Source organism: Gavia stellata, chromosome 2 (genome assembly GCF_030936135.1).
Source record: "Gavia stellata isolate bGavSte3 chromosome 2, bGavSte3.hap2, whole genome shotgun sequence".
Classification (NCBI taxonomy): Eukaryota; Metazoa; Chordata; class Aves; order Gaviiformes; family Gaviidae; genus Gavia; species Gavia stellata.
This window is the reverse complement of record NC_082595.1, coordinates 10562051-10584233: the sequence shown is the minus strand read 5'-3', so window position 1 is coordinate 10584233 and position 22183 is coordinate 10562051. Positions and strand designations below refer to the sequence as shown.

General features: G+C 36.8%; 1 protein-coding gene across 1 annotated transcript in view; it reads left to right on the top strand.

Moving 5' to 3' along the window:
• PPP2R5A (protein phosphatase 2 regulatory subunit B'alpha) overlaps window positions 1-22183 on the top strand; it is a 46588-nt gene that overhangs the window by 10302 nt on the left and 14103 nt on the right. The window contains exons 2-4 of the mRNA XM_059835901.1: window positions 8349-8545; window positions 13722-13823; window positions 20280-20372. Coding sequence (XP_059691884.1) covers window positions 8349-8545; window positions 13722-13823; window positions 20280-20372 — 392 coding nt within the window. The remainder of the gene's footprint in view (window positions 1-8348; window positions 8546-13721; window positions 13824-20279; window positions 20373-22183) is intronic.

The following is a 22183-nucleotide window of genomic DNA, read 5'->3' as shown; positions in this document are numbered from 1 at the left end:
GCCCAGTTGTTAGGAGGACTTCTTCAAAGCATGTATGTTTTACCATAACAAAAACCTTTGTTGCATTTCAATACAACAAAACCTATTTAGGAGTTGTATTTTCTGTTTTGGGAAAGCAGTTTTGATTCTCAGGCCTTTGTATCAACTTTTGTAATTTTAAGTTAAAGGTTGCCATCTATTCCATATTCACATCTTCTAAGAAACAATTTCCCATTCCAGAAATCAATTACTCTCCTATCTTTCCCAGTTTAATGACCTGGCTGGGCATGCTAATTCTGTGATAGGATTCATCACCCTTAAATTTAGCACTATCTTCCTTAAAGAGGCAGGGTTCCTATTTTAAATTGTTTTAAGATCACTATTACTTAATAACCGTGAGCTGTTACACCTTTGTCAAGCCAGTGAAACCGTTATTTGAGCTAATGTCTTGCATGCAGGAGGGAATACTAAACTCTCAGAGCCTCTGGTTATATTCAAGATAGGCACATCCTGGCATATGATCAGTCATTAAAACTATTTGATGGTTTTTAAATGAAGACAGCAAATACAGTAGTAGTGTATGCTGAAACCATAAATGAATGCACTGGGGAACATAATAGTTGGCTTACTAGTGGAAGAAAGCTTGTTTCAAATACAAGAGGAGTAGCATAATTGTTCTTTGAAAACATATACTTCAGCTGTATAAGAAGTGAAACATCTTTGCCTTTTATAATGAATATAGTATCACTCTGAACAAAACTTGCATTCGGTTAACCTTATGCAAATTGCTCAATTTCTCAGTACTTTCAAAAGCAGCATTGATTCAACTGTGTCAGGTCATTGGACAATTTTTTTTTCTGTACTTTTTCTTGTTGCACGTAACTGAATTTCCGTTAGATTCTGAACTGGTGGTGTGCTTCTGAGGAAACCTTTGTATTGTTCAAGTTGTAAATATTGTTAAGGATGACTTCAGGGTGTTTTATGTTCCCATTCCAGTGGTTGGTATGTTTGAGGTTTTTTGTTTGTTTAAGGAATCAGTGGTACTTTAATTCTCCTTTTTGACAAAGTGTGGTAGAAATGAGGTGAATTGTGTCAGACCTGGTTACTAGAGTCTTGCTATTTAATTTTTTGAGGACCAAGAGAATAATTTCTATTACTTTTTGCATCTGACTGCATGTTGTCTTCTGTAACTAGACAGTAGGAAATAGGGCTATTAATATGAAAGCATTTCAGTAGGGTACTTTCTTACTGTCTGAAGTGTCTTGGTTGACTCAAATCTTCATTAAAGTCAAGGTTAACGTTGGTAGTAGCTGGAGACTCTTCACTATATGAGATTATATGAAAGTTTGGAAGATGGTAGAAACAATCTAGATAAGACACTTGCAGTTTACCACCACTGCAAGGAGTCATGTCACAGAATTTGTGACAGATGTTGTTAGGTCAGCATAGGCTTTTTAGATTTTCTGGACTGATTTGTTAAGGTCAACTGCTGGTCACGTGGAGTGGCAGATGAGACTATCTGAACAATATCTGTTATTGGATGGAAGATACCTTTCCAGGAGTACTTTTAGTAAACGACTAAAATTACCTATAGCCTAGACTTCATAACTAACTTCGTAAACCACAATGCTGTGTGTGAATAAAAGTCATTGTTGATTGTTATCCTCATCTAGTTTTACTTCTAATGTGTGATTTCTTTTTTCTTTTTTTTTCCTTCTTTTTCTTCCCTTTCTTCCCTGGCATGTGACACAGAGTTAATCTTAAATTCAGAATATTCTAATGAGCAAAACTTGTGATTTCTGAGCTATTTCAAAAGAAAATGGAGATTTACTTGGATGGTGGTATGATTTTTAACAGATTGGTTGGTTTTGGCAGTTTTAATTTGACTTTGCACAATTGGCTGGAGAAAGGTGTATATTAACGATAAAACATCTGCTATAGGGACAATTGAGCAAGTAGGGTGTCACAGTGTATTTTTGAAGTATTGTTCATGTGGATCTCTTAGTGTAAGTCCTGCCTGATGACCATCTGCAGAATAGTTTACCTATAAGTGGAAGTACAGCAGAAGCTCAGCTTGTTATCTTGATTGCTCCTTTGCAGTCCTTGATTTCTGAAATGAAGAGGTTAAGTGTTAGTATGAGCTCACTGATCCTAGACAGAATTGACCAATGTGCCTTCTGTACCTTTAATTCTGTGCCAAGTCTTTGTTTTAGTTATCTCCTATACGTAGTACGAATTTCCTTGTAACATGGGATTTGAGAATACCGTTCTACTTTGTTGTCTTCCAAACCTTCTTCTCTAGCAAACAAACCTACTACTGTATAGGGAGCTGGTTAACTTTTAAGAGATATAATGTTGTTCTATCTGACTCCCTTATCTGACCTGGAAAGTCAGAGCTCTGTTTACTGAAAACACAGAGGACCTTACTCAGCCTCTTCCAGAATTCCAGCAACAGCTGTAGACTTTGGGGTAACAGGTAATGCGAAAATATTTGCTGTTGAACTCTGAATGGGGAGAGTGGGGGGTGGAACCTACAACCCTAGTCTATTAAGAAATGGTTCTTACTCCTTAGGGTGGCAAAGTTGTGGTTTTTTCTATGTGGAAAACCTGAAAATACTGATGACAAGATTCCTTGGATACCTAAGGTGCTGCACGAGTGCTTGTCTGAGTAGCCCCACCAGTTTCAGTTGGGCTGTTGTGCTACCAAAAGCTGGAATTGTGGGAACTTCTCTTACAGGTATATGGAGTTACTGGAGAATGTTATAGACTACCGGTATAGCCACGTATACTGTGAGGTTTTATACAGGGGCTATACTTTTCTTTAAAAGGGAGCTTAAAGCTATTTAAAATAAAAAAGGAAAAAACCCGAAACAACCCCCAAAATGTATTATTCAAAAAAGTAGCGAACTTAACTGAAAAATCCTACCTAGACATTATCTCATACCTCTATAGTTGGATGATGCGGTTCCAAAGGAGACAGTGAACTAACTTAACAGCTCATTGCAGCTGAAAGGAGCTCCCATCATTTGCCTTCTGCGAGAGCTGATGCACATCAGGCCCCTCCAGAAGCCATTTAACCTCACTAATATGACCATGTTATTGAGTTAAAGCAGCTCACAGAAGAGACTGACAAGTTCCAGAGCCAGTGTTGAGGGATGGATGTGACTGGGAGCAGAGGAGGGAAAGGGAGGAATAAATGGCAAGGGAGTAGCGGGGAGAGAGACCTTTCTTCTTTTCATTGTCAGCCAACTATTTTGCTGCCTGTCAAGCTGCAGATGTAGACTTCTGAGAACCCAGAAATACGTTCTGTCTATCCACTGTTGTAACATCAAAAAATCCCTCCATTTTTTAACAATGCTTTACCATGCCTATAACATAAACGCTAACACCCAGATGCTACAAGAGATCACAATAATAATACATACAAGAACTTCCCAGGACAAAAATAAATCTTAAATTTAGGTTAAACAGGATTCCCTATGCTTGATTTATGTAGACTAGGCCAGAGTTTACCAGACTAACCCCTTTCCAGACTAATGGTGTCTCTGAAAAGAGCAGGCTGTACAACAGTGTTGATAATTTACTGATGTGAAGAAATAAAAAAGCAAACAAAAGCAAACACTTGATGTCTCATAGTACATGTGCTCCTCTCTCCATGTCAGTGTTAGGGGTTCATTCTGCCCTAGCAGATCCCTCTACCATTGAGCACAGCTGCATATAGCACAGTAAATATAACCAGATAACAGAGACTAAATGCTAAACTTCATACTGTGGAATATGACATAACTATGGCACAATCCTTGTCATGTATCGATCCTTGTCTTTATTTCGGTTTGTCAGGGAATTATGGAGAAGTGTAGGGTTGACCACCAGGTTCAGTTTACTGTAAGGAAGAATGGAGTACTTTGTTCCATAACATCATCATCCTCTAAGTGTTTGAAAGGGCTGCATGTGAACGACTTTAAGAGGCTGTCAGAGGAAAACTTTATGGTTGTTTCCCTGGCTTCTGCATCTTCCTGGGGTAGCTTTTTCAGGAAAAAGTAGAAATATTTAATTAGCGATATTTAAAAAAAAAATTGGGAACTTGTTGCAAATGTTTGAGAGGGTTTATTTTGTACTGGCAGGGAAGGTACTTTTTTTTTTTTTAACTTCCAGTTTGTGTAGTTGAGAGAGGAGTTTTTGTGGACTTAGATTCTGGTTCCTGCTGCTGAATCAAGGATTATGTTAGGTTCTCTGGCTTTGTACAGAAGGTCTTGGGTAAACAATTCTGTTGAGAAAGGAGAAGTATCTATGTTTTCCTTTCAGGAGAAAGGCCTATAAACATATGAGATAAATAATACTGTGGAAAGACGTCATTGTAGTCCCCTGGCTAGTGATACGGTGGTGTTTCTCTCCAGTTGTATACTAGTGAGGCAGCTCTGTGATTGTGAACTTTCTTTCCCTATTTATATTTTGTTTGGGCTCTCCCTGAAAAAAAAAAAAAGTCTTTTAACTCAATATTCCATGCTTAAACTTGAATGCTTTCAAATTCGTAAGGTCATCAATCCAATTTAGAGACAAATCTGTACAATCGTGCAGTTTTAATGTTTAATAACGTCTGCTCAGGAGGAACTTCCAAGTCAAATTGTTTGTAACTTTTTATCCTTTGATACTGTGGCTACTATCAGGTTTTTGTAAATAGTAGAAATAGTCTGTTGAGAATTTCAGTATTATGAAGTGTAATGATCAAATGAACCATTTTCATCCATTACAAACATTTTACTATCTATCGTGGAAATGACCAGAAGCAATGAATATCCTTAGAAAGAGTCATGGTTAAAGTGCATCATAATTTACAATAATTCTTTCGGCATTGGATGGAAATATTTGTCTTTAGGATTTCCTACCATCATAACTGATTAAAAATCTGCTTTATGTGGCTGCCTAAAATCTCATTACTACCTTCCCAAGGACCTCAGATCAACTTACAACCAACCTTTCAAAGAATGTAACAGTGGATTTAAAGAATTTCCTAAATCACACTTCTGTTGAGCAGCCTCTAGAAAATAAAGTTGAGGCAACTGCATTTTGATGACCTGGATCAGATGGTGTGACCATTTTCTGGGGTGTGGTTTAATGTATGTATCTTGACACTCTTCTAAATAGGATTAAATGCACTTGTTCCTTTTTTTTTTCTGCTTTAGGCTTCCTCGTGTTTTGTTTCCTTCCCTCCTTTTTTTTCCTCTAAAGTGTCTTTTCCAACAACATGCAGCAATTCAGGGACAGGCTGGTAATAGAATTCAGGCTTTGTTTTTTCATCTTCCTGCCCCCCCCCATCCCCCTTTCAAAATACAGCCTGTCAACAGGGTTATTTTATTGAAGCATCCACTGTCTACTTTGAACCTACATTATCTTCTGTGGTCCTTATGTTATTTAGGGTATTTGAGGAAAAGAATTATCTTGAACTTCAGATGGATGGTATAAATTTTGATAGATATTAAATGGAAACTGGTTTAAAAATCATGCCACAGGTTGTTAAACTACTAAAGCTAAAAGGTCCAGTGTTCATGCAATTATGGTGGCACAGGGTATTTTATTCATAGAATCATAGAATAAACTATTGCAATATGATTTTATTGTGGTGTAGAGCTGTCTAGCTTCCGTTGTGCTGGGATAGTTAAAGCTAGTTAAAGACAAGGCTTTAAAAACTTAAGAACACTATCTGACAAACAAATTTTCCCAAATCACTTGGTGGTTCCCATGGTACCTCTCATAACATTCCTGGGATAAACGTGCTGTATGTGTCAAGCAGGGATTGAGTGCATGAAGGCAGGTGGTGCTGATACAACAGAACTGGCTTTCATGTTACCTTACTTATTACCATGGTTGCATATAATTTTCATCTCTTGCAGATGTCTTTATGTTATGATTCCCCTTATAAGAATGGAAAATGGCTGTACGCATAGAAGAAAATACTTCCTTTGGTTTTGCTTTGAATGATACGAGTAACAAAACAGATTAATGGGCAGGTTTTTAATTTGGAAAAACATGTCTAATTGAGATAGATCAGATTGCTAATGAAATGGACTGGTGATGCATGGCAGGGGAGATACGATCTCTGTTACTCTAATGTCTAACTAAACCTGGTTAATGCAGGGATTTCTTTTATATTCTAGGGAAGGTAATAAGTGATTTGATTATTTCGTCTGAATTCCTGTTACTTGCTTTTAACCGTAGGTCTTTTGTCTGTTTTAACCACTGTTAGGAGTATTCAGATGCTGTCTGCTGTTTTTTGAAACTTCTAGGTAAATTTTAGTTAATGATACTTCATTTTATTGAACATCCACTAAATACACTGTATTAGCTGTGCCTTACTGCTGGGCTTTTGTAACTTGGAGTGTAGTTAAGTTTGTAGTGAGGAAAAATAAGAGTAAGTCTGACTCCTGTTTGAGTCTGGCTATCAGCTTGGGGCTAGTGTCAAAAAAAGCTGTCCTCCCTGTGTCGGTTCCTTAAATTAGGCTTTTTGGATTTTATCCTCAGCGTGTCAGTGTTATTGCTTTGTTGCTATGATACAATACTTACTCATGCAATCTGCTGTAGAATATTAGAAGATCTAAGCTGAAATGTTACATAACTTACAAATGTTTTTACAGCTGATGTTCATTATTTTGCAGAGTGTAACAATTCATGTCTTTGTAGTTATCTGAGTGAAATAAGCATCTTGCAAGATATTTATTCAAAAGAAAAATGGTTAAAGTTGCAGAATTAACATTCAAAAGTATGAATTGTTCTTTACAAGGGAGTAGTAATTGCTACCTTTTTCAAAAGCTCACTGGAGTTGTTATGCTCAGTTAATAGGATCATAACTGTCAGATGGGGAAAGGCAATACAATACATTATTCTGGTGTTTGAACTTTCAGGGCAGAGCAAGCAGTTGGGATTACAGTGGAGGCGTTTTAGTCCATTTTAGCAATTACTTTTTGCTTATGGAAATGAAAGAATTCTATCAGATAATTACTGAATATTAAAACCACTGTTGACTGTTGTTGTTCCAGCCACTAAATGGAAGGCGTTTTGGTGAGAAACTTGAGGAACTGGCATTATCAAAGAATGTTTGAGTTGTTAAACTTACAAACTTCATTTTAAGTTTGTTTAATTAGAATAATCTTAAACCAATAAAAAGAAGCATGAGATCTTTTTGTGATTTTTTTCAAATTTTAAAGTGAGAGTTAAGATTTTCAATACTCAGTGTTAAAAGGCAGTTGCCTTTTTCTTGTCTTGATAATTTCCTTATGATGAAACAGCAGTGCTAATACCAATACTGCACTGAATGAATGAAGCTGAGGGATTAGTAGTCTGGCTATAGACAGGTCTTGAAAATTCTTCAGGGGGAGAGCATTCCTTATTTGCAGATAAAACTGGAAATAAAAATTTTTCACCAGAACAAGTGAAATCCCAACTGACTGATAGATGAGGTGATGCTATGGTGCTGGAGTGGTTTAGAACCCCAACAAACAATTAAAAGAACAAAAGGCACATTAAACCAATTTTTCAGTTAAAACCATGGGTGCTTTTGTTGTGAACATGCAACTTTTGAACAGTTACAATATTTTAAGGATGTATTAAATTCTTGAAGTGTACTGTACTTAATAATCCATTTTTTTAGAGCTAATGTGAAATACTAATGGAGGAATTTTGTTTATCAGCTTATAGAGAAACTGCGCTCTAAAATGAAAATGCCAAGTCATAGCCAAACACATTGCCAAAAAATCTGGAAAACCTTACATGACTAAGATTGTAATAAATTATTTAGGCCAAAGGATGAAAATTCAGGATTAATCCTTTTGAAATATTGGAGTTGATTCTTAAGAGAAACATTCATCACATGATGTCAGAAGTATGTGAAGTATTTTGCATTTGGGTAAAAAGACAAGGTTCCTTCAAAGCAGATTTTGCAGCTTTTAAGCAGGTTACATAATAAAGGATTAGGGAACAGAATGAGACAAATCGGATGAATGAAAGGTTAGTATGATGCACTGCTGCTGTATATGACTTTTGGTGAGGGAGAGATGCTACTTATTAATGTCTATGTATTTTAAATAAAGTTAAATCAGGAAATTGTTTTCTGTAAATATATTTACTGCCATATGTTTATCCATTATTTCTTGTATGAAACACAAGCTGTGGATGGCGGGTCTTTCATTCTAACATACTTAAGCAGATATTTTCAGTTTCGACAATATTGCTTATTCATTTGCTGACTATAGAGCATACTATTCCCCATAATAAAAAAAATTATAGTTATGCAAATTTTAGTCAACAAAATAGATTTAGAAATCCGGAGTTTGCTTCTATAGACTCAAGTGTTGGTTGGGTTTTTTCTTTTATAGATGCCACCTTCAATGAACAGCAAGATCTTTTTTGTCAGAAGTTGCAACAGTGTTGCGTACTCTTTGACTTCATGGACTCTGTTTCAGACCTGAAAAGCAAAGAAATTAAGAGAGCAACACTGAATGAACTGGTTGAATATGTTTCAACAAATCGTGGAGTGATTGTTGAATCAGCTTATGCTGACATAGTGAAAATGGTAAGTAGAATGCTCTTGTTATAATTTGAATCTTAATAAAATATTTTAAATTACTCAGTTTATGACTCTGACATCTAATTCAGGATTGCTTTTGGTTATTCTGCTTATACAATATAATATAATTCGTTAATGATAACTTGGCTTACAAGATTGTTTAGAAAGGCTTGTAAAAACAAACAAACAACTTCTAAGTTTTAATTATTAGCTGAAATATGATGCGTTCAGGTTAATTAAAATGAAAGAACTGGTATATTGCAGATGCTTGCAGTCTGGGTAAGCTTTGAAGTTGTTCTCATTCAGAAAATGGCAATATTTTGGTGTTGCCTCTATTTAAGAATGGCAGTGGAGTGACAGGCAAAAGTTTTCTCGTAAAGATTCTTGCGGGTACTAGTGTCAACAGAAAGGTTTATCAGTGTAAGAAAGCAACTCTACTTTGTAAATACTTTATATGGCTGTTTGTTACTGTTTTGGCCTTGGAGAGCTGTGCTAGAGTAGTCTAAGTGGTTTGCTTGAGTTGTAAACCACAGGATGACTTGTACTGCGCAATTTCTACAAATGGCTTGTTGAATAAGCAAGAAAATATTTGTTGTCATTATCTGCCGACTTTCCCAGGTTTTTGTATGCGTTTTCAAATGCTACTTAAGTGCTGTTTTAAATATGCCTATACTCCGTATACCGGGAACGCAAATGAAGGACATTTTGACAATAATCTAAAACATCTTAAAATTGTGTTTTCTAGAAACTTGAAATGTAAAAAGAATGTGTTTAGCGCCCGTGCATTTAGGCTAATGGTTCTCTAAACTTTGGATAAGTTTACATAGGCACAATGCTGACTTTAAAAGTAGTTACTGGGAACATAAGCAGACCAGTTCAAACATATGGCCTATGACTCTTGTAGTTTTCTATACAGCGCAAGCTATTTTTTCTTAAAGGTTTTGTTTGGTGGTTTTTGTTTTTTTTTTTCTTTTTCTGTGAGCAGCTGATACGAAAGATCAGATCTTTAATATAAATAAGCATAGACATTTTGCCATTACACTGAAGGGCTAGGATTATTGAAACCCTTTAAATAATTTTGGCTGTTTCACCAGATGCTTATTAAATTTTACAAAATATCTAGGACACTGGGGTTTTTTGTATAGTTTTGTTTTTTAAAAGACCTGTGTTTCTGTCCTAAATGTTTTTTACATAAGAAAATAAAGGACAGAGTATGTCCACTTCTTCTTTGGCTTTTTTTTTTTGCTGCTGGTGGCAGCAAGCCTGAATCCTTGCAGTATTTTCTTACTCTGTGTACCCTCTATAGCCTCTTGTTAGAAGAAAGAGTATACTAGCTAGCCTACCATACTTGTTGAAGGGAGATTTTCTTTTATATTGGAGTTGTTTTCTTTTCTTGGAGATAAGGCATTGTTGAGCTGTTCTTTTGAGGTTATTTTTGTTGTGCAAATGATTAGGCTCTGTGGATGCTTGTTTTTCCTTCCATAACAAATTTCCATCTCCTTTTCTCCCCTAAAATGACAGAAAATGAAGAAGGCCTTAAATGCTCAGTGAGAGCTTTTTCAGCGCTTGAGACAAAAGATCCCTCCAAGCCTGAATAGTATTTTTAGTCTCCCTAGCAACTGGCAGCAGCAAAGGTCTTTGCTGTGAATTAGGACGAAGTACCAGCTTTCAGAAGGAACTCTGGATGGGTCTCTCCCTCCAAACACATGTGTCAGGCTTCAGGCCTTTATTTGTAGCACAACTTCTATGGGATTTAAAAGTGGGGTTTGGTTTTTTTATTATTATTTTTAGACTGTTCAGTGTTACTACATTAAAAGAAAAAGCATTTGAGTTTTTTGCAGAGTTTGAAGGATAGTGTTTTTGGGACAAAAAAGTAGAAATCAGCCTTAATGAAACCCAACTATCATTAGACTGGTAGTAAAGGATGAACAGACTACAAAAATCCCCTGAAAAAAGCCAGAGTGGCATCAGTACAGAAGCAGAGCTAGTGTCTTTCCCTAGGCCTGGGACACCTTTCCTCCAGCTTGCAGAGGAAGCAGCCCAGTTTCCTTGGAGTCGCCCGAGTCTTGGGGAGGCAAAGTCAACAATCCCTTACAGATACCAAGAGGAAAAAAATGTTGTTCCTGACCAATGCATAGGCAAGGTCTGTGCAGTTGAGGAGGTCTCCTAGCATTCCTTCCCTTCACATGGCCTCTGTTACCATGATAGCTGCTGGGCCAGTACCACGCAATAATGGCTCATGTAGTTGTCCCTGCTCTGCTTGGATCCTGAGGCAGGGAGCACTGGTTGAAATGATACCAACGTCCTTTCAAGCCAAGGATGGAAAGATCATTAAAAAAATCATCTTTGTTTAGGCAGAGGCACAGGCCATATGCTATAGGTTATCTTTTTGTGCCCCAGGCAACCTGATTTTCCTATAATTTCTTTGCCAAAGACTTTGAATTAAGAACTGAGGAAGAGTTTTGCTTACAAATGGTTTTGAAGGGGTAGCACAGTAGTCTGTGCACCTCCTTCCTAGATCATCTAAAACTAGTGGTTTCTCTGTTTGGAAATTCTCAGTTGAAAGTACTCTGAAGCTAATAGCAAATTAGGGTTTGTCATTGTGAATATATTAAGTTTTAAAACTTCCTGGGAAGTTAGAAAGCTCTAGCCTTTGTCAGGTTTGGGAGCATAACAGAAATGTCCCTCCTGTACACAATACTCCTCCATCTGCTTTTGCCTGCCAACCTCCTCGCATTCCCCACCAGTGTATAAAAATCCAATGTAAATGAGATTGTCCTGGCAGCTTGCACAAGCTGTGAATTGAAAATTTCAATAAACATCAGGTATCCGTATCTGCACGCTCAGAAATTGGAATTGAATCTAGTATCTCTGCAAATGCTTAGCTTCTTGGGAAGTGTACAGACAGTAAGGGACTTTTTTCTTTTTTCTTCTTTTTTTCTCTTTTGTTTTAATGAAATATAATTGCTGTATCTTAATACATTAACTGACACATTTTCAGATGTCACTTTCACAAAACTTTCTGAGATTTAATTTAGAAAGCTAATGCTGGTTTCTCTGGAAAACTATCCAGCTGTAAAAGCCTTTCATGATTTGTATTTCTTAAATCACAGTTTTGGGATAAGATCTCACTTACGAAGGAAAAGGGATGTTTTAAATAATATGAGAGGATATAGAGAAGAACTTGCCCATAGAAAAACAGTGGGGGTTTTAACCCAAACAGCATTTTTGATCAATGTTCGCAAGATATTAGAAGAAGCAAATGAGACAGGAAGCAGAAGTATTTCAAACATAATGAAGTAAACAAACCAGTTCTTTAGGGAGACAGGCTAGTGCATAAAAATGGTACACAGTTTATTCTAAGTTTTGTATGTTTTCAGGAAACTGATAATGCTAGTAGAAGTACTGAATACTCTGACAATCATAAAATTAGTTTTCTAAAGATCTGACAGAAAGGCTTGCTATTTGTTTCTGCTACAGAAGTATGTTCAGTAGTTAGTACCCTTGTTTTGGACTTGAGACTTTTGCATTCTGTACTCTGAGGTTCTGTGCTAAAGGGCTGACTGATTCAGTTCAGAAAGATGCATCTAGAAATAAAAGGATGCATTTTCAAGAGACGTTACCAGACGACTTGTAAGCAGAAGTAGGGAAGTCTCTGTAGTGGACTGATTTGTATGTTGGATGTTTTTGTTGAATACCTAGTAAGAGTAGGCAATATCAAATAACATAACCAGTATTGTAGTCTTGGTTTTTGGGCTTGATTAAAATTCAGATTTTCTCAGACTCCTGTTTCCCCTTCATCTCCCCTCAGCCAGTTTCTCTTATGCTCCAGAATCCCAAGTGCCTGGTGTTTACAACATTAAAGGACAACTGTACTGTTTTGGGGTGTTTTTCTGATGTGCAGTAAACGAGGAGGCTGCTGTAGTGCCCGTTCATACAGAACATCATTGCCCTTCTACTCCAGAGCACCAGCGTCTGCAGCTTTACCGTGTACCAACAGGAGACAGTGACAGGACATAGAATGAAGTGCATATGAGGAAATGAAAAGCCAGTTTATGCAATAGCTTTATATCTTGTTTAATGAGGCAGCTGATTCTTCTATGCGGAGTCAGCTGGGTGACTTCAGGATCTTGGAAGCTGTACAGTAGCATTTGCTGCAAACAGTCAAACATTTTCTTTTGTGTGTAGTAGGCTTTGGTGGTTAGCAGCTATTTGAAACAGACTTGATCAAAAAGATAAAGAATTTGAAAGATGATTGCAAAAGTTGGGCTAAATGTGTTCCTGGAAAAAACAGTAGAAAATGCAGAAACAAAATTAACTTCATGTTCTCTTTTGTTCATGCTAAAGAGATTTAAAATCCAGTATGTTATATCTGGCAGAAGAGATGACAATTATTTTTCTTCTGACATCTGAAAGATTGGTCTTCTATCCAGACTTCTATATACTTCAAAAAAAACCCTGAAGAAACCTTTTTAAACTTGCCCTTTTGAAATTTATTTGATATGACTATATCATACTTAAAGTAGCTTGTTAGCTATTTTTCTTAGTTTTTTCAAAGTTACTCTGTGTTAAATCAAAAAGTTACAATTGTTATGTATTTCTGACTTCCCAAAACCTTGAAACATCTTGAAATTATGAAAGGTGAAAAATTGTAAACAGTTCTTCAGTTCTTACTTGAAACTGAGAAATATCTTGAAATTAAGTAAAGTGAAGAACTCTAAAATTAGATATATTTTTGGGATTGTCTGCCTTACATGTGAAGAGAGCTCTGTTTAAATCATAATTGGTTAGTCATACTGTATTTGTTGTCTTATATAAAACCTCAGCTCTCGGTGTCACATAATTAAAAATTGGTCTATATAAGGGGAAACTGAAACTTTATTTTAACTTTCATGGTTTCAGAGAAAAAATTTTAAATACGACCATGTCTAGCTACAAACTTGTAAAACAGTTGAGACAAAAGGTACTTTCTTACTATTTTCATTGGCCTGTTCTAGACTTTTGGCTGTTTGGGTTTAGCAGTTTTGAAAAAATAATGAATAAAGGTGATTTATTATATTACTTTTTTTTTTAAAGATGCTTTCATTTCATGTAAATTTAGGATAAAAGCAGTACCTTGGTGATTGTGATCTGTGGAGCATAAGTGATACAATTAAACAATTTTTTTTTTTTTCTTTTGCAGATTAGTTCTAATATTTTCAGAACACTTCCACCTAGTGATAACCCAGATTTTGATCCAGAAGAAGATGAACCAACTCTTGAAGCCTCATGGCCCCACATACAGGTATGTGATTCCTTTATTTTCAAGCCTTCTTGTAAGGCAAGAACTGTGAATGTATACTTGAGTCATTTTGTGCCTTTGGTAAGAACGTCAAAATTGCTTTTATAATACAATTGAGATTGTATACTTGGGAGGGGAAAAAGTGGTGCTTTTCTTAATGTGTATAAATATGGCAGAATGTAAGTCTTCCAAATTGCTTAAATACATTTTTTTTTTTTAACGGAGTGATTGCACTGTTAGTGTGGTATATGTATGTCTTAATTACCTAAAATATCCATATATTTTTATGTTCTTTACGTAAGAAGTTTGTTTTCTGCAGTTGAGCAACTTTTTTGTGATTTCAGTAAAATATAAGTGGATGTTGACAGTTCGGTTTCTTGTGATAGTAACAGAAAAGGGACTAATAGCCTTTATTTGTCTTTTGAACAAGAAATAGATATCTTCTCATTCTTCCCACCCTCTTCCCTCTCTTCATGCAAAAACTTTACAATATAGGCGTTGTTGTTTCATAACAGTTGGTTAGTTATTCTATTGTTGCACTCCTGTGCCAATCTCGTGATTTTTATACCACTGCTGTATCAATCACATGATTGACTTGCAATACTGTTGATTAATTATTTTTTTTTAATTAACGGTTAAAAGTCGAACAAACTTAAATCACTTGTAATCATCCAATTTTATATCTCTGGTAGTTTGTTGCTGAATTTATATAAGTAGTATCTGTTAAATAAAAGTTATGTAGCAGCTCCTAATAGTGTGTAGAAGATTAATAGCTACTGCACATCTGCATACCATTCTCTCCTCTCTCTTGAGAGTTAAAATGCCACTCTGTCCCTATAATATTACAATTCTAATGTATCAACAAATGCTTTTATTTAAAAACTGGACTTCTAATATTGGCTATAAAAAGTACATGTTCAGGATAGTATTTGAGACTTAACTTGTTTCTTACTTGGTTTATCACAAAAAAACCCTCTCTGCAGGTGAAAGGCTGTTATAATTGTTATTTTAGTTATATGTGGCTGATTCTAATTCATAGGAGAAATGGCTATAACTGAACTAGATGAGAGGCTTGGTTTGGTAGGGGTGGGAGTATGCAAGGGCTATGCCAGTGTCTCTTACAGTCAGTAGCGGCATCATCTGACTTGAAAATGCCCTCGTCTCTCGAGTGTAAAATTTGTAAATGTTAGCTCAGTTCACTTTGTCATGAGTAAGCTATAGTTCTTTTTATAGAAAAAGACTTGTGGTTTCTGCAACCAGTTCACTTGTGCTTTAGGCTTGTCTAAGAGAAATTGGGAGAGGTTTGTTACCTGTGGTATTATTTGAAATTTTATTTTCAGCTTTTTCCTTTGCCTTTTTCTAAATGAGTTTTGGCCAGGCTGTCTGATCACTGACTGTGGATTTCCTTCTCCTGCATCAGTTGCTCATCCTGTCCTTGGAATAGATTGCTCGTTGCAGGACTATGGAAACAGTTTGTGTTTTCCTCCTTTCTTTTACAGTTCATGTGCTACCGGACGGTAGAAGACTGAGTTTGATAACTTACTAATTGCCCTCCAGGATAACTTACTAATTGCCCTCCACAAAGCTGCTGGAAGTGTCAAATTTTGTGTATGAAGGAAGGGCATGTGCACACCCATTTCCTCTCCACACCCCCACCCCATCCCCCAACCCCATTATTACTTTCGGTATAGTCTAAAGAACTCCTTGGGGGGGTGTGGATGTCTTGCTGGCTGTGATTGCTCAGTTACAGACAAATTCAAAATTCTATCCTGATCTAGCAGTCAGGTGGCCAGTTTTCTGGGAGGGAAAAGAAAAAAAAAAAATCTGAATCTCTACTCTTCTCTGGTTGAATCTGTTGGCATTTCTCTATAAAATAACATGATATATAATGGCTTAGTAAGTTAACCAGTGTGTGTAGTCACAACAAAAGACTCTAGACCTTTAGTAAAATGAGTGCTACTTGAAAGATGTTGCTTTAAACCGATACTCAAGGTGGTTTGTAGCAGCCAAACCAGGTTGAACAGGTTGGCATTAAAGCCACTGTGTATTTTGAAGCTTGGGGAGTTGCAGAGTTGGTGGAATTGGTAGCTTAAAGCGGTAATGTTTTAGTGTCTCTGCAAGAAAGAAGATTGAATCATGGAAGTAATAGGAGTTATATTTCATAGCACTTTGACCCAAGCAAACCAATTTTGAGAACCAAAACGACTAAATTCAACAGTTCTCCCCGATTTAGTATTTCCAATGGTAATGCTTCAGTTAAACTCGAAGTTGAGCATACCTGTCTCTCTCTCAGTTTTTTTTTGTTTGTTTTTGTTGTGTGGGTTTTTTTTTTTTCTTAGGTAGGAGCAGCCAGTATCTGTTGTGGCTAGAATCCATTCTTGTCCCCCTAGTTGACCGTTGTTATGCTTCTAAGTTTGCAAACATTAGCATACAGGAGAAGGGAGAGGCTGACTATCCAGAAATGGCCATTGCAGCTTGCTTCCTGAAATGCTTCAGATAAAGCTTCATGGATTTCCCAAGGCTCACAAGGATTTCCAAAGTTATTTGATACCTTTTACCAGCTGTACATGTTCTAGGAGCAGTGGTACTAATTATCAGGAAGCTAGACAATTCTGTAAGCATCAGAACTGCATAAATATGCCTTCATAAATATGCACAAAACTTCACTGCGATACAGCTCAGAAACTGGATTTTTGAGCGCTAAATTTTGTTTTTCTGAAAGCTCTTTAAGAACAATAGCAACAATCATGGTTCTGGAATTGCATGTGTTTATATGAAGCATTCAAATGGCTACTAATTCATACTCTCCCTATATTAGAAATGAGACATGGAACTGATTAATTTGTCATCATATATTGAGAATCTTGCATTAATATTGACTTGTTCTGTTTTATAGATGAGGTGTACCTTGGTTTTGACCTAATTGATACCCTAAACTTAAACTTGGACAGCCAAGATGTTACAGCATTATGCTTTAACTTAGTTCTGCTTGATGTTTATCGTAGTCCCCATATCTATCTAAGGAAAGAAGCCATAATTGTCCTTCCTCTCCCTATCCTTTAGGGAAAATAAACATGCCAATGTAGTCTTCGCTTGTAAAAGGTGTTCTATCCCATGACAATTCTAGTGGCTCCATCTCTGCATTCTTTCACGTTTGAATAAATTTCCTCAAGCATGTGTAGGACTGTGCATCTCTCTGTACTGTCAGTATCTTCCTGGAATATCCCAGGATTTCACCTGTCACTTCTATGGCTTCATTGTGTAGATGGATCTTAGTCATCCTATGGTTAACCCTTTCTCAGCTTAAAGGCTTGCAGATGCTTAGCAGAGCTTTTTCTTGGATCTCTAACTGTAACTTTGCAATTCTTGAGTTTCATCCTGTATTTATTACTCCAGGCCTTCAGGGTCAACTTGTCCTTTCTTATTGATAACTTGACGTACTTCTTTCTTAATTTTCTTTTTCTTTTTTCTTGGTGGTAGCTTCAAATATTGTATCATTGTCTAAAGCAGTTATCACACATGACTGTTCTTTGTTGTGGTCACTGACAGAAATACTTAATATAGGAATTTATTACAGAAATACTTAATGAAACTTAATTCCAAAATTAATCCCTATGAAGCTGTGCTAATAACCTCCCTCCAGCCATCTATTTCCCATTTCAATACAAACCACTAACAAATTTATCTAGTTTGTAGCTTGAAAAAGATCAGCAAATCATAGAATGGATTGGCTTGGAAGGGACCTTTAAAGAGCACCTAGTCCACCTGCCCTGCAATGAGCAGGGACATCTTCAACTGAATCAGGTTGCCCAAAGCCTCATCCAACCTCAACTTGAATGTTTCCAGGGATGGGGCATCTACCACTTCTCTGGGCAACTTGTTCCAGTGTTTCACCACCCTCACTGTAAAAAAATTTCTTCCTTATATCTAGCCTGAATCTACCTGCTTTTAGTTTAAAAACATTGCCCCTTGTCCTATTGCTACAGGCCCTGCTAAAACATCTGTCCCTATTCTTTTTTTATAAGCCCCCTTTAAGTACTAAAAGGCCACAATAAGGTATCCCTGGAGCCTTCTCTTCTCCAGGCTGAACAGCCCCAACTCTCTCAGCCTGTTCTCATAGGAGAGGTGCTCCATCCCTCTGATCATTTTTGTGGCCCTCCTCTGGGCTGCTCCAACAGGTCTTTCTTGTACTGAGGACTCCAGAGCTGACATAGTACCCCCAGTGGGGTCTCACCAGAGTGGAGTAGAGGGGCAGAATCACCTCTCTCAGCATGCTGGCCACGCTTGTTTTGATGCAGCCCAGGATACAGTTGGCTTTCTGGGCTGTGAGTGCACATTGCCAGCTCATGTCCAGCTTTTCATCCACCAGTACCCCAAAGTCCTTCTCCTCAGGGCTGCTCTCAATCCCTTCATCTCCCAGCCTGTATTGATACTGGGGCCTGCCCTGACCCAGGTGCAGGATCTTGCACGTGGCCTTGTTGAACCTCATGAGGTTCACATGGGCCCACTTCCTGAGCTTGTCCAGGTCCCTTGGGATGGCATCCTGTCCTTCAGGCATGTCAACCACACCATTCAGCTTGGTGCCATCTACAAACTTGCTGAGGGCGCACTTGGCCCCACTGTCTATGTCACTGATGAAAATATTAAACAGCCATGGTTCATCTCTTTCTAAGACAGAGGATTGAGTATGGTAATATTTAAAAATACATTATTGGATTGTTTATTACCAAGCTTTTAAAAAGTCTGTCCTATGTTGTCTATTGTGCAACTGTGTGCTTTTGTGTTTATGCACAAGAAGACAAACTAAGGCAGTACAGGGAAGCTTAGGTTTTAAGACAGTTCTGGTACATGAAATTTGTATACATTTAAACTGCTGATAGGAAAAGCGAAAAGCTCTTATTACAGTCTGTCAGTGGGGAAGGAAAAAGTGAAGGGGAACTTGTGTTTCTGAGCTTCTGCTTTGCAGATACAGCATACCCTCCTTGAAGCTATGCGTAAGTAACTGTCATCTCAAATGTTCTAGATAAAAAGTAATTATTGTCAAGCACTTCTCTCAAGTAAACTTCATAATTATAATTATGAATTACTCAGGTGTTGTCTGTCAGTTTAATAAGTATTAATAGTGGTAATAGTTGAACTACATGCCTGTGAGTATGGCCACAGCTCTGTGTGGGTTTTATTTAGAAGTCCAGTCAGTGATGTCTTTTATGTATCTAAATTGCATCTTAGTATTATTACTAATCAGTTGTTTAACTAACATGGAGTTAAGAAATAGGTGTTGAGAACATAAGCAGGCCTGAATGTATCTAAACGTAAGACAACTTTCCTCTCAATTCTGTCTTAGTTAAGAGATGCCTTCTGTGTATTTTATAAATCTGCCATTGCTATGAAAGTACAGTATTTTGTGTCTTTGACTTCTGATGAACTCCAAAATATGGGACTTGTGCTCTGGCTTCTTCATGCCTCACTCTGCTACCTCAAGCCCTCACTAGCTCTATCTCGTGTCTGGTTTTCCATCTGTGGGCATTGTGGGATCATAGCAAATGAGGACTTGAACTCAGTAGAAATAATATACTACAAAATATAAAGGATGTTGAAGATAAATCTGCAGAGGGTCCTGTTGTTTGAATTGGGTGTCCAGGATATAGAAACCTAATGTTAAGCCAAACTCTTAAGTTTCTGCGTATTCATTCGGCTTACCTGGCAGGGGAGACACCATGATCATGCAGGTGGTTTTCCCAGGGTGAGGCTCATCCCCTGCACTATATTTTTTTAGGCTGGATATTAGGAAAAATTTCTTCACTGCAAGGGTTGTCAGACATTGGACCAGGCTGCCCAGGGAGGTGGTTGAGTCACCATCCCTGGAGGTTTTTAAAAGACATGTGGATAAGGTGCTTAGGGACATGGTTTAGTGGTGGACTTGGCAGTGTTAGGTTAACGGTTGGACTTAATGATCTTAAAGGTCTTTTCCAATCTAAATGATTCTATGATTTAATATGACTTCTCTTCATTTTTGGAGCTTGCAGCTGAAACTTAATTTCAGGAACACTTAGTTAGCAGATTTTTCTTCATCTGTTTAAGGTATTTTGATGTTAGAGCACTTAATTTTAGCCTCAGTGTTGATAAGTGTTTGGTAACTTATTTTTACATAATAAATTCTTAATGTAGTAGAAAGTGTTAATATATGTAATAGTACTTGTTTTTTGTGTAATAGTTATATTTTCAGTAGATTATTAAGCTTTGACTGTTCTGGGAATTAGTGTGTTCTTGATACTTACTGTAATTCTTTCAATAAATTCTGGTAGAGGCTGTGATTAAGCAGTGATGTGTTATGCTTCAGTTTCCTCTTGTACCTTTCAAGCATGTGAACAGTCCCACTGACTTTGTGGTGGTGGCAGAGCTGAGATCTGTGTTATGGTGTACTTACTAACTTCATAATTTTCATTTCAATGTTTGTAGTTGGTGTATGAATTTTTCCTGAGGTTTTTGGAGAGCCCGGATTTTCAGCCTAGCATTGCAAAGCGATATATTGACCAGAAATTTGTACAGCAGGTAAGTAGAGAGTTTTCCCACCCACAGATTTAAAGATCACCTCTCAAGCTTAACTTACCAGATGACTGTACAGCTAAGGAGAATATTAAAGCTTTCATGTTGACACAGGGTTAAATTTTAGTTGTTCCAACAGTGGTTTCTGTGAAACACTAAATAAACAGCACATCATACCACACAGGCTATATGTAATTAGTAACTTCAGAAACACTTTGTTTTCAGATACCAACCTCAGTGCTTTGCAATGCAAGATATTTGTAATTTGTAAATACAAGTTGTGTTTTTAATGATTTGTAACTTCTGGTCAAATCAACAATGTACTAATTAAATTTTTGTAGTGCTTTTTATGTTTGTTTTTTCATAGATTTATCATGGGAAAACTTACAGCACATGTTTTTCCTGTAAAAAGTTCATGTACTTACTGTACATAGAATGTGTTCCAACGTCTGCTAACTTGTGACGAGATAGTGTCATTCTTTTTACTGTTGTGTGTTAGCCACAGAAGGAAAATCAAGTAAGAAAGTACATAGGAAAATCATGCTTCACCATGCAAAGTAACTATGAGCAAGAAAGTGAAGTGAGATTTCATATTAAATATAACTTCTCAAGGAATTAGGCTGTAGAAGACCATAACAATTTTTGTCTAAGGTTAACTCAGTGGGGATTTTTTTTACCGTGTCAAAATACTTGTTTGTCAAGGAAAAGTTCAGTATCTGAAGAGTGAGTGCTGGCAGGCCATCACAGTACAGCAGTGAAAAGTAAAAACATAGATGGACACTTTCCCTCCCCACCTTCAGTGGCTGCATTTAATTTCCACTTGTTTGGTTTTACTGTTCTTGTTTATAGGTGTTTCATTCTTTGGTTATTCAACTTTCCCACAAAATTTAGGCCTGAAGCTGCTGCTGAACTATTGGCCATGGGTATCCAATTTATTAATTGACCCATGATTCTTATGAGCCATGTTGCAGTGTTTCAATTCCTGACATTTTACTTGATCTTTCTCTAGAATGCAAGAAAGACAATGCAATGAACAGCTAGCTATATATGGAAAAAAAAGTGGAATAGTGACCCTGAGAAATTCCTTCTAAATATAAAAATGAAATGAGCCTGAAAAAAGTTCCTGAACAGCTGTTTCCAGTTCCTTACACTGCTTGGTGTAGACGTACCTAAGCTCACAGACCTGGACTGAGCAGAAAACTGTAGTGACTGCTTGAGCTAAGTTACAGACTTGTTTAGTGCAGTTAGCCTTTCTGAATATGCTCTTATTTGTACTTGCAGGGAAAAAAACCCCTAAAATAATGGTCTGTAATGAGATTGGAATATCTTTTGATGTCTTCAAGTGAGCATGGTCTTTTCTGTATCCTTGGAAAACTTTCTACAAGAAAAAAAGTGGAAAATCTTGCTAGCTTATTGTGGCATTTAGTCTGTATTAGCAGAGAATCAGTTAATAATTACATATCTTTTGCTTAGTTTATGACCCCCTCCATATTAATTGTGAAATTTCTTGTATAGGAATGCTTTTGCTTAACCTTTAAGACACAAGTAGCTTTTTGAGAGGAGCAGCACAGGATTTTAATTAAGAAATTGTAAATATCTGACATAGATTTGATTCATTCCACTTTCTTAAAGACCAAGTGTAAACCACTTACCTCTCATTCTTACAATCTCATTCTTACAATTTCATTTTTATTTTGATAGTGTAATAGTTGTTGGAGTGGCTTTGATGTCTGTTGTATACAGACTTTTGAAGGGAGTGAAGCTGCTGGGTTTATTATTTTTAAAAAATAATCAGCTTTATTAAAAATCTAATTTTG